This window comes from Leptopilina boulardi, unplaced genomic scaffold (genome assembly GCF_019393585.1).
Source record: "Leptopilina boulardi isolate dan_hultmark-lab unplaced genomic scaffold, ZJU_Lbou_2.1 LbouV2_218, whole genome shotgun sequence".
In the NCBI taxonomy this organism is placed as follows: Eukaryota; Metazoa; Arthropoda; class Insecta; order Hymenoptera; family Figitidae; genus Leptopilina; species Leptopilina boulardi.
In genome coordinates this window covers 129458-142560 of record NW_026137772.1, presented here as the reverse complement: position 1 = coordinate 142560, position 13103 = coordinate 129458, and the positions used below count along the sequence as shown (strand labels likewise).

The 13103-nt window shown below is 28.7% G+C and overlaps 1 protein-coding gene across 2 annotated transcripts in view; it reads right to left on the bottom strand.

Annotated features, from left to right (window-relative positions):
- Nucleotides 1-10368: 10368 nt before the first annotated feature.
- LOC127279570 (uncharacterized) overlaps nucleotides 10369-13103 on the bottom strand; it is a 77691-nt gene continuing 74956 nt past the window's right edge. For both annotated transcript variants that reach the window (XR_007842656.1, XM_051301995.1), the window contains exon 2: nucleotides 10369-10640. Coding sequence is in view for 1 of the 2 variants with exons in the window: in XM_051301995.1 (XP_051157952.1) it covers nucleotides 10629-10640 (12 nt within the window). In the remaining variant the exon portion in view is untranslated. The remainder of the gene's footprint in view (nucleotides 10641-13103) is intronic.

Here is a 13103-nt window from a genome sequence, read left to right as displayed (position 1 = left end):
TTTTCATCTTCAGATGTAGTGAGTATTGTTTTTGGGGTTCTAATCGAGCGTCCTGAACTAGAAACTCGGGGATTTTTGTCTTTAAACATTTTCTTTAAAGGTGCCGCCGCCATAATCTATATAAAGATGTGTATAAAATTTCAATTATTCTAAAAGGTATTTGCAATTTACACAATATTTGCACAAAGTTTATGCTACGCATTAATTATGTTGTAGGTAATAAGTGGTAACTTTTTAGTTACTATATCAATTATTTAGTAATAGATATTATATCCTACATTTCTGATAAAGTTTACTTTACTTATCGCTTATTGTGGCTCGTTATGTCTTCACAAAATGAGATTTTAACACATAGTGAAATATTTACTGCGGAAAAAGGTTCCCTAAAATTTTACTATTATAAATGGTTCTATAAATATGGTGACTTAATTAAAAACAATCTCTTGTCTTCACTTCTCTTAAAGCATATTTCTATACTATCCTCAAAAAATAAGCAGTTATTTATAATATCGCATTAAAAAATTTCATTAGTAATAATAAACGACAAGTATTTAATAATTTATGCATAGTAAATTCTATTAAATTTTGCTTCATTAGTACTTAATTTACAGAAATAGCGTTATTAGTTCTTTATCATACTATACATACTGAATAATTGATAATTGATAAATAAAAAGTTTCCATTTACTGATTACTAGCGAAAGCTTTTAAAATATTTTCGCAACAACAGATATCTTAAAATAATAAAAAGTTTTCATAAGATGTATCGCTTCGAAAAAGTACGGTAAATTATTTATAATTATACAGCATTAGTAGATCCAATAATATAATGTAAGAAAGTTAAATTAATAATTAATTTGTGGGCAGAAATTATAAATAATTATTACATATATGTTATTTAATTACATACATACATATATATATATATATATATATATACTAGGGGGCTACGCCCCCTGCGCGCTTCGCGCGCCAACCCCATCCCCCCTCCTCTCTCCCCCTCCCCCACCCCAAATTTAAAGGTTAAGATCGTTTCAAGACTCTGAATATAGCCGTAAGTCCCCCTCCCTTTTCTTCTACCCCCTTCTCTTGACTTGCGGCTATATTCAGAGTCTTGGAACAGCGGCGGCAGCGTCTTCGCGCGCCAACCCCCATCCCCCTCCTCTCTTCCCCTCCTTTTCCCGTCCCCCCACCCTAAATTTAAAGGTTAAGATCGTTTCAAGACTCTGAATATAGCCGCAAGTCCCCCCCTCCCTTCTCTCCTACCCCCTTCTCTTGACTTGCGGCTATATTCAGAGTCTTGGAACAGCGGCGTTGGCGGCGATATCTTTTTGTAATATAGGTAGATATATATATATATATATATATATGCACTGTAAGATTCGTGTTCTCCAAGGTCCAGAACTTCTACAATGTGGAGCAAGCAGTGAACGTTGTATGAAATAAATTGCAATCCATATATTACTCCTGCCAATGTAACATATTCTTCCAATGCACTTTGACAAAATTCCCCCATTTTCAAAGGAGTTTCTTTCTAGATTAACAGACCCAATGAAGCGTGAAGTATTAAAAAATGATCATAACTATCGTCTCGAAACACATCCTTCAATACTGATGGAGCAGCATACAGTGCTAATTATCTAAATTCGGTACCTTTAAAAGAATTAAAGGCCGTCATTTTGTTTGGCCTTCGATTAAAGTTAAGCTTTCTGCCTTCTAATCTGGGAACATTGTACTTTTAATTGATGTTTGCCACAAGAACTTTTTTAAAATTTCCGAACCAAAGCGCATGCAAGTTACTAAACCCAATAAATCGCTTATAGAACTTCTTCCCTGGTGATGATCTTCATCTACTAAATTCCGATATTCTTCATCCGTTTGCAAAATATTTCTTACGCCTTCGTAAGTCATTCTTCTCATATACCATACACCTTTAATTTTACACTTTGAACAAGGTCTTGATGAATTGTGTCCTTGATGGTTTAGAATAAAAGCTCTTGCAGGGGCTTCTGCAATAAAAGCACGAACTCTTAAAAAAATTCTTCTATTGTGAATAATAATTCCTCTGAGTCGAACCTGAAGAACTTCCTGAACAAATTGCTTAAAAAAATCAAAAGGATTTGTTGGCTTTGTAGTCTCTATAAAAACTCCAGCAATTATTGGCCCACTGTCTTCGATGTTTAAAATTCGATACTGAATCGGGCAAAACTGTTTAGAGCCTTTATTCACTCTTGCACCATCAGTACTAAAGTCAATTACGACAGTTTCAGGTAATTTATTTAAAGAAACAGATTTCAATTTTCTTTTCAAAGTCGATTTAAAGCCTACATGAAGATATTCGACACCTGCTATATGATGAATTAATTCTGTTGCAACAATAGTAGGAGTCTGTAAAATTGTTCTTGCATCCTTTGGCAAGAAATTTAAATTAAATGGAGATGTTCTTAAAGTTTGTAATAGAACATTACATTGCGTATGTTTTAAATTAGCAGTCAAAAATGAATTTTTTAATGCTCTTTTTTGGGCATCAGATTTTATGACAATAAGAATTTTTTTACTTCACATTGTTTAAATTAAATAAATTTGAATACTATTCCAAAATTAAGAAAAAACCCTTTAAATTCTATTTGTATAGTTTGAAGAAACTACAGTTTATTGTACTGTACTATTTTAGTTTTGAATTCATGAAAAAAATTATTTAATTAACCGGAAAAGCTCAAGAATTTTTTGTTAAGTTTCGTTGGTCATCTTGATTATATACAATTTTATTATTAATACGTCATTTTTTGTCAGCGCGTTTAAATCTTTCGTTTGTAAATTTTCAATTTAAGTCGTTCAAATTTCACTATTAAACAATTAAATATTATTGATTTTCAGTCATGTTCAGTTGGCGATTTTCCTTTATTTTTAACAGTAAAGTTAGGAGTGATTGTTAGTGAATATTCATTGCTTACCAGTGGAATTTACTGATTTATTGCACAGAGAAAACAAAATAATATTTATTGAAAAACTTCTTCCAGAATTTTTACATTACCCGTCAGAATTTTAGTGATAATATAGATAAAATTTATACGAGGTCAATTTTTTCATACTTATCACTCTAAAACCTTTAAATCCCGTGTAGAAATTGAAACGTGGTTACAATCAGGCCCTGATCTGGCAAAATAGGGGCCTGAATATGCAATGAAACGCTTTTTATGATCAGGACCTGAATAGATATTTTCAAAATAAGGGCCAAATCAGGTTCTGATCAGGGCCTTACTTAGGTTAAAATAGTTTAATGTTTCGTCAATTTAAGTTTATTTTTGACATTTACATTATGATATATATACGAAATGGAAGTTAATATAAATACAATAATAAACTTATTTTTATTAATTTATTAATATTAATTAATAATAAATTAAAGAAATAACTCATCAAATTGTATACTTTTAAAAGGTTTGTTATTTAAAATATCACTTTTAATAATTAATTCTTTAAACATAAGAAGAAAACGTAGCGTATATTAGATTTTACAGTTACACATAATGATATCTCCTTCATTATCGAAAAACCTGAAGATTCTAGTTCTTGTTCTAATAATGTATATAATGAATTTTATCAGTTTTCATGTCAAGAGAAACAAAATGGTATGAAAATTAAATAAAATGTAATTTTTCTTCTGAATTTTAAAATAAAATAACAGATAATTTAATAATAAGTTCTGTCATTTATAATCCTTTTACTGAAATCGGAAATAATGACTTTTCATGTAAATATAATCAAAATAGTACATTATTTTAATAAAAAAATATTTAAATTAAATATAATTTTGATAGTATTTGCTCTTATAGACTTTGATAATACTGATAATCTCGTCGCTTCAAATTCTGGTCATAATTCAATTAACAGATCTGAAAAGTTATTATTCCAAGAAAGGCAAATTCATGGAACTTCTAAGCCTTTTATTAATAACAGTGAAAACGATTTTGACTCCTCTTCTTCAAATGATGGTAATATTTGCCTTCTTGTCCTTATAGAAACCTCTCTTTATGTCCCTATTTTTTTATTTTATAATTTATTAAAATTTTTTAATAAGAGAAATTTAAATAATTTAGTAGTGAAACAGAATTAATAATTCAATTTTTTTATATATACAACTTTACTATCACTTTTTCAAAAAATACCTTGCAAGATGTGGAAAAACAACAATCTTCAAGAAAAAGAAGGGCAAAAACTATTCCATCAAGTACATAATTATATATTATTCTCTTAATCAATAACTCAAGCAAATATAATGTATTTTTAACTTTAATTTTTTGCAACATTTTTAGAATCGAATAAAAAACTTCAAAATTCAACCAACTGTTGCGAAAAAACGAATGAAATTTGTAAGATCACAATACATAAGTATTATATTTAAATAAAATATTAAAACGTAACTATTTTTTCTATAAAATGTCTTAATTTTTTATAGTAACGATAATAGCAACAGAAATTAGAAGTCTCCGTGCAGATAATAGGGAAATCATTTCAAATCAAGAAATTATTATGGTAGCTTTAGAATCTTCTTTTTCATCTAACCTGAAAGAAAAAAAGTCATTCGTAGAATCATATAATTTAATAATACCATTCAAAACACTAGACGAAACTAAAAATTTTGATTTAAAATTAACTGAAGATGAGGAATTTCGAATAAATTTTGTAAGTCTTGATAAAAATAAAATACAGTTGATAAATGATGATTATGATGTATAATATAATTACAATAATTATAATAATAATGCAAAAATCTCATAATAAATATATAAATAGAAACTTATTCAATTAACATTACTTTAAAATTCTTTTTCATAGAAATCTTCATTAACTTTTTATTTTGACAAAAAAAATGCCCTAAAAAGTCAGCAACAAAAATTTTTTAAAAATATTTAAGCCGAGATACGGCCTTAAAATTTACCGCCGTGAAAAAGATGAAGGACAAGGAGCTCTTTAAGGATTATTTGATGTGTTCTTGTATTACAAGTAAATAAAGAATTTTTAATTTTTATAATCACATTATTCAAATTTCAAAAGAAAACTTCATGATTTAAATTTTTACATGTATTAGCTGTGTTAATGGACGAGTTCAAGTTGAATGAAGAGAGCGTGCACACGATTTTCAGTTCCATTTTCAATAATGCGAAAGATTGGGAAGGGGGCCGAAAGGAGAGAGGAAACGCCTAAAAAATATTTTCAGTTAATTTTTTTTGAGAAATTAGACTTTTTCAAAATTATTATTATTGTTATTAATTATTATTAATTAATGATTAATAATTATTGTTATTATTCCCAGTGGGCAAAAGGACATGGGATGTCCTAAAGACGTCATTTGGACATAAGATGTCTTCAGGACGTCTTTTGAACGGACATGGACATCCTAGGGATGTCCTAGGGACGTCCTAAAGACATCCTATGTCCCCGTCCCCGCTGAGTTACTACTATTATTAATATTACTATTATTACCGTAAAATGGGGTAAAGTCGGCGTTTGGGGGTAAAGTCGGCCGGCGCTTTAAATCATTTTAAAGTTTAACTATTACTTTTTTCCAGAAGAAATCCGAGTTTTATTAAAAATGTAGTTAGAATTAATGTAAATTAATAAATGAAATACAATATTTAAGTGTTTAAAGCGCCGGCCGACTTTACCCGCAAACGCCGACTTTAGCCCATTTTACGGTACTACTATTATTATTATTATTATTATAAATGGCACTTCTTTTGTTCACGTATACTTGATAATACTACAGCATTTAATTTGTTAATTATAAAATTATAAGGAAGAATAAATATTAGTACAACTTAATTTTAAACGAATTTATTATCAACTAATTATGCAAAATTTAGATTAAACTGCATCTAGAAGCAAGAATATAAGTTAAAGATTTTTAAAACTTATTTTAAATTATGAAATCATAAATATAATTAATATAAAAAATTGGTTTTGAAAATTCTTATTAATAAAACTTGTTTGTATTAAATTTGAAAAATTTTAATTTTTTTATCTTTATTTTCTAAGTTTTTTAAAAATAATTTTCCATTTATATTACAACAATATAACATTGTACTTAATTTGTACATATTTCAATGATGCAAAAGAGGCATTGTAAACACTCTTTCCGGTTTGTCGATTTCAAAATTTAAGGATAAAAAAACCATTTTTGCTTTAATTCGATTAATATTACAATTAATTATACGTTCTTCAGGTTGTTGGTGCAATTCCCACATACATAAATCGCTGGAATTCGAAGGGTAATCGAATATAGGTTGTTTAATTTTCCAAGATTGTCCTTCTATTTCAATTCCTTTTTCAGTGCGAGTTATTTTATGTATTTTTATCAATTTTTTATTGTTCAACTTAACGAAATTGTCAGGATTTTTTACTGTTAAAATGCAATGCTTAAATCGTATCTTCAGAATTCTATTACCCTTAATTTTCAAAATTTCGTAGCGATAAGGTTTTTGAGGTTTTGGTGGGTCCGTCAAAAATTTCATGCAATCTTCGACACACTTGAGATAGCGGTCGGAAAGGCGTTCTAATCAGACCTTTAAGTTTTCCTAAAAAGTTCTCAAACGGAAAAGCATTAATTTGACTCCAACTACATCCCTTTGCAATGACATCATCTGCAGCATGAATTGCACAATGCATATTCATAACGTGCATTTTTTATACAATATTTCAGCTCCCAAGAAGAAATTTCTCAAATAAATTTTTGCATGGTCGTGGTACATTTTTATCAACCTATCATTGCATAAAATTCGGCATGCTATATGCAATAATAAAAAGTGTTTAAAATAATTTATTTTCATAATATTTTTCATAACGATTGGCCCACAATATAAAAGAAAAAAACGAAACTCGGTTGCTTTCCATTTTCTAAGCGATTTTATTCTTCTTGGTTTCTGTTGAAATTCCATGGGAATGTGTTTTTTAATTTGCATTAATCTTCTGGATACCTCTCTCATTGATTTTTTATTCACTTTTTGATTTCCCGAAATAAAAAACCAGCGCAGTAAAAGTCGCTTCATTATCCCCTCACAAAACACCGTCCAGCACGATTTTTCACACACGAAAAAATCAATGATTTTCAGAAACTAGGACCAAAAAAAAGATACCCGTGTCTGGCCGTTTTGCTAGATCAGGTCATTTGTTGCTTTTAGGGGTAAAAACAACCCTTAAATGAAAGGTAATAGGAAATTTTGTACAAATTAATAATTTTTTATGAAACCTGGTATCTCGGGGTTTTCCGGGACGCTGATTACGAATCTGATGTCAGATTTTCAAAATTCAAAATGGCGGATCCAATATGGCGGTCGAAATTTATAAAAATTCACCAATTCATTTGAAAGTTGTTACTTAGGGATTTTTGGGGTCGCTGATTACGAATATGATGTCAGATTTTCAAAATTCAAAATGGCGGATTCAATATGGCGGTCGAAATTTATAGAAGTTTATCGAATTCACTTAAAACTTGTTAATTGAAGGTTTTTGGGGTCGCTGATAACGAATATGATGTCAGATTTTGAAAATTGAAAATGATGGATCCAATATGGCGGTCGAAATGTATAAATATTAATTCTTTTTTATAAAACTTGGTATCTAGGGGATTTTAAGGTCGCTGAGTACGCATCTGAAGGTAAATTTTTGAAATTCAAAATAGATCTAATAATGTGGAAGATTAGAAAACAATATTTAAAAAATAAAAATTTCCACATATGTGTTTTTTGTATATTGGACAAAGTTAAAACAAATGACAGTTGTTTATATGTTCGTTTTCAGTTGCATAGTTACGGAAAATAGTACATAAAACAAATGACAATTGTAGACTTTTTTACTTTGCACAGCAGTTTTAAACAATCACTTCACATCTTTAAATTGATCTTACTTGAGCTTATTACTGTTATCTAATAAAAATATTCTTACTTACTACAAAGCCTGTTTTGTCATTAAAAAAGTGTCCAATATACAAAAAACACATATGTGGAAATTTTTTATAAAAAATTAATAACATTTATAAATTTCGACCACCATATTGGATCCGCCATTTTGAATTTTGAAAATCTGACATCATATTCGTAATCAGCGACCCGGAAAACCCCGAGATACCAGGTTTCATAAAAAATTATTAATTTGTACAAGATTTCCTATTACCTTTCATTTAAGGGTTGTTTTTACCCCTAAAATCAAAAAATGACCTGATCTAGCAAAACGGCCAGACACGGGTATCTTTTTTTTGGTCCTAGTTCTAAAAATCATTGATTTTTTCGTGTGTGAAAAAAAAGTTGAATTTTGTCGGACGGTGAAATAGATGCATAAAATCTAAAACGCACATGAAAATCATATGTACAAAAGGTTTGATTCGCAGAAGAGGAGATTTTCCCTTGTGATGACGACATTGTTCCTGCTTCCTAAATGATTCATCTGTTCTTTCTTTACAATTTATTTCGTGAAATTCAGTAACATGGTCCTTTCTTTCTCCTTTAATTGTGCATCTCTCGCAAGAATAGAAGCCAGTGTGTCCTTTAATGCATTTTGAAAATGCTCGTGCAGGGGTATCACAAATGAAACAATGAACACGCACGTTAAACTTAATATTTATAATTTTTATTCCATGAATATTTAGATGGTTAATTTCGTCAATAAATTCGGATAAGTAATCGTCGATACTTGCAGGTTTAGAATTTCCACAATATATAGCGACCAGAAATGGCTTGTAAATGTCTGGACTGAAAAAGACTTTGGCAGAGATGACCCAAAAACCTTTTTCTCCAGATTTACTTAGATCGATGCCGTCAATATTATATTGTAAAAAAATCGTGGATTTCTGATGAATATTGGGGTCTATACATTCTTCAAGGCCTTTGGAAATACTAAAATATGTATATTCCCCTTCAGAACCGTCGGTATCCAGCATACTGTTTATTTTATATTCAGCTTGATTAGTACACAAAAACGTAATTGCTGATTTTGGTAAATTTGGAGTAAATTTTTGGCGCAAGATATCCATCAATTCTTCTAAAGAATTATGGCTGATTTGCCTTTTCACTGTCCAATCTTGGATTTGTTTCACTTCGTCCTCTTGATCAGCACTTGAATTTATTATTCCATCCTCAAAGTCATCATCGCTGTCGTCATCGGGTGAATCTAAATTTTTAATAGAGAATTATAGTTAAATCAAAAATATTGTAATTCTAAAAATATTTAATTTATTAAGCATAATTTTCAATAATTTTAATTTTGATAATTTTTTCAAAGATTTACCTTTGATTGTTTAAATTTAAAAATATATTTGAAAATGATTACTAATATTATATACGAACCTTCAGATTCACAATTTTCATAAAAAACATATTTTGTAGTTTCATCAGAATTCGATTCAAATTTTCCACCAGTATCTGTATAAATATAAATAATATACATAAATAAACTAAGTAAATATTATGTGAGGCATTCTATTTCAAATCGTACCACCTACAAATGACTATCGAGGGTAGAGCACTTTTCATACATAATTTATTTTATTTAAAAGTCTTTAAATTTAAAATGTAAATAATGCTTTTAATAGAGAATTTTTCAAGCTTTAAGGTGGTATAAGGCTTTATTTAAAAAAAAATTATTTCTTGGTTTAATTTGCATTTAAAAACTTTGAGAGTTAATTTCTCAAAATATGTCATTTTCAATTTTGTTGAAAGTTGTCTCAAAAGAAAGATTAAATTCTCTAGTTTCTACCATCTAAAGATTTTAATGGGCTTTTCAGTGGATCCAGGAAAAAAAATAAAATGTAAATTCACTTTTTACTAAATTTGGCGTACGAAACGTAACCCTCTTGAATTTCACGTCAGAGTCAAAATCATTTGTTTTTTTAATTCTATTAAAAAGATCAATTTCTCAAAGTTGTGAAGCAAAAATATAATTTAATAATATATCTTTATTATTTAAATTGTTATGTATCTTTTATTTCATATAATTATATATTCATAATCTTAATAATATCAAATTAATTACCACTTTGAATTTTATTGCAAAATGAAAGTAACAATTTTTTAAATTAAAAAAATTAAATTTTTCATTCTAATTGTAATAATAATGTATTATAAATAATTGAATTATTGCAAATATTTAATTATTTAGATAAATTTTAGCAGTGATTTAAATTAATATTGTTTGTAATTAGATACACTATTGAAAAACACATTTTCTTGCTTTAATCATAAAATTTTTTATTTGTGATTATAGTTAATTAAATATTTTTAATATAAATCAAACAAACAAATTATAATTTTTTAAAAAAGTTAAACAACTAGTAACAATTAAGTTTTTCTTCTTTTACAATATTTTTGAGTAAGAGGTTTTTGTACTAAACACTTTTCCAAATGACGTTTTCGTGTTGGGAAAATTTTTTGTTCATTTGAAGATGAAAATTTCCTCAAAATCATTTCATTATTAGAAATAGGAATAAATGAGTGATATTGTTGGGTTCCAGGAATTGTCCTCTCATTTGGCATCTTTATAGTGAATTTGCATGGAAAAACCGAGAGAAAACAGGAAAATATTGGCCGACCGCATGGCAAGGAAAATGGACGTCAACCTGTTCTCGCCGGCTGATCTCACCGCCTAGTCTGTAATAGTTTATTTATCAATTAGTTATTTAAATAATAGAAAATAACAAATTTATAAAGAAATATGTTAGTCTTCAGTCATCAATTAAACAAATATTAATATTAATTAATATTAATTAATTAATTATATTATATTATATTAATATATATATATTTATAATAATTATATTATATTCAAATTAACTATGTACTTGTATAATAGTTTCTGTTGCGGTAATAGAAAATGATTTTCAAAAATCGAGAATCTACACTACTGGTGAGTAAAGTCAAATATTTTTTTACTTAAAAGAAAAATTTAAAATTTATTTGATTGACATTTATCTGGTCTGACAGAAAAAGAAAATTTTTTTTTCTCTTGCTTTATTGCTTATATATAGTAATGAAATTTTTTTTTCATTATGTTTGTAGTAGCTTAAAAATGCATTTATTTTCAGCATGTGGAAAATATACCAGCAGTGTCCCCCTACTATCCCTCGCGAATAGAGTAAAATATTAGTATCGCGATAATAATAAAGAATTTTTTTTCTATAAAAATAAGAAAAAGTGATTTTTTTTAGAAAAATTTTCGGAATATTGACACACCGGGATAGAGGTGAAAATAGAGAATTAGAGAAAATAAAATCAGACAGTAATAATAGTGTAAATAAATTTGAAGAGTGCAAGTAAATAAAATTTTGACAAGTTATTAACTATTGCCAATAATCGAGCTCCATAAATTTTCAAAATGTTTTTTTGGTAACTAATAGAAAACTTTGGAAAAGTTACCAATATAGTGTGGAAATTTATGAAATTTCTGGAAAATTTGGTAATTTTAAAAATATTCAGCAACAAGTTTGCGGTAATTTCCGAACCGAGTGTCAACAAAATAGTGAACCGGAAATTTACCAGAAATATTGGGTAATTTATCGGTTATTTATGAAATTTAGAAAAAAATAATCGCATAAATTATCCCAATAACAGACTTTAATAATAAATAAATATTTCCAAACAGAAAAAGGAAATTCCAAAATTACGGAAATTTTTGGAAACTTTGGAAATTTTAGAGAATTTTATAATTTTTCAAATTTGGTAGTGTATAAAGTGATTTAACCAAAAATTAAAAACAATTGTTTTGTGTTTTGAAAAATTAATAACAATTTCCTTAATTAGAACATTGGAATTTAAGGAAATTTTGGAAATTTTCAAGAATTTAGGAATTTTAGTGAAATTTCTTGAAAATTGTAATTGTGTTAAATTTTCTTTGAGTTGTTTTGGTCAATAAAAATGTCGGACGATAGTAGATCCACCCACACACCCAATCAGGGAAATCCTGAATCAGAATTAAAGAAATCTGGGGAGGAAATAGAATCGGAAGAAACCGCGAACACATCCGAAACCCAAATTAAAACGGGAACCAGTCTAATAGACGAATTAAGAACAAAAGTTCGCGCTTTTGAGGAAATGCAAGAACAATTGCGGTTACACGGTTGTAACACCTCAGGTTCTTACGAAGAATTACAATAACGCATAGAAAGATTAATCGCGCGAATGTCAGGACATACGGATGTACCATGGTACGAAAGTGACGAAGCGTTCGTTATACCAGCAGGGGTAATACAGACATCAACCCCTAATACTCCCGGTTCCACAAGAAATTTTCCTCTTCCTGAAAGCCCAATAGCAAGTGGTGGGGGGAACAATTTTACAGAAAACAATTACCAGGGCATTGAACAACACTTCAGACCAGAAAATTTTCACAACACTCTTCCACCCCTAAACTACCACTTCCCAAATGTAAACCGAAACTCAAGAGTTACGATAAGCAATTTTTGCAATACAGAATCAAATTAAGGCCCTGACAACAATGGTACAAAACCAGAGTCCACAGATAGTATCGACTACATGCCCGACCAGGGACTGACACGGAAACGAAACAAAACGCCAAATCAATTGTGTGTAGTGTCGTGTTCAATCACAAACACATTTAATAATTTATAATGTTTTCGTGTCCTGACCGGACACTTTTAAATTAATGAAATGTTTTCGTGTCCCGACCAGTCACTTTTAAAAAATTAAATGTTTTCGTGTCCGGACACGCCACTTTAAATTTTTTTAAATGTTTTTGTGTCCGAACACGACACTTTTAAAATAATTAAATGTTTTCGTGTTCTAACCAGACACTTTTGAGAAAATTAAATGTTTTAGTGTCTGGACACGACACTCATAAAATAATTAAATGTTTTAGTGTCTGGACACGACACTTATAAAATAATTAAATGTTTTCGTGTCCACACCCGACACTTTTAAAATAATCAAGAGTTTTCGTGTCCGAATCCCAAAAACTAGCAACTCTCCTATCCTCTCCCCTCCCCCATCACAAAGATTAAAAATTTAATTAAATTAATAATAAATTATTCATATTAAATTAAATTAATTAATTAAATATTTCAGTGACTAGACATGAAAGATTAAAAAAGAATTATG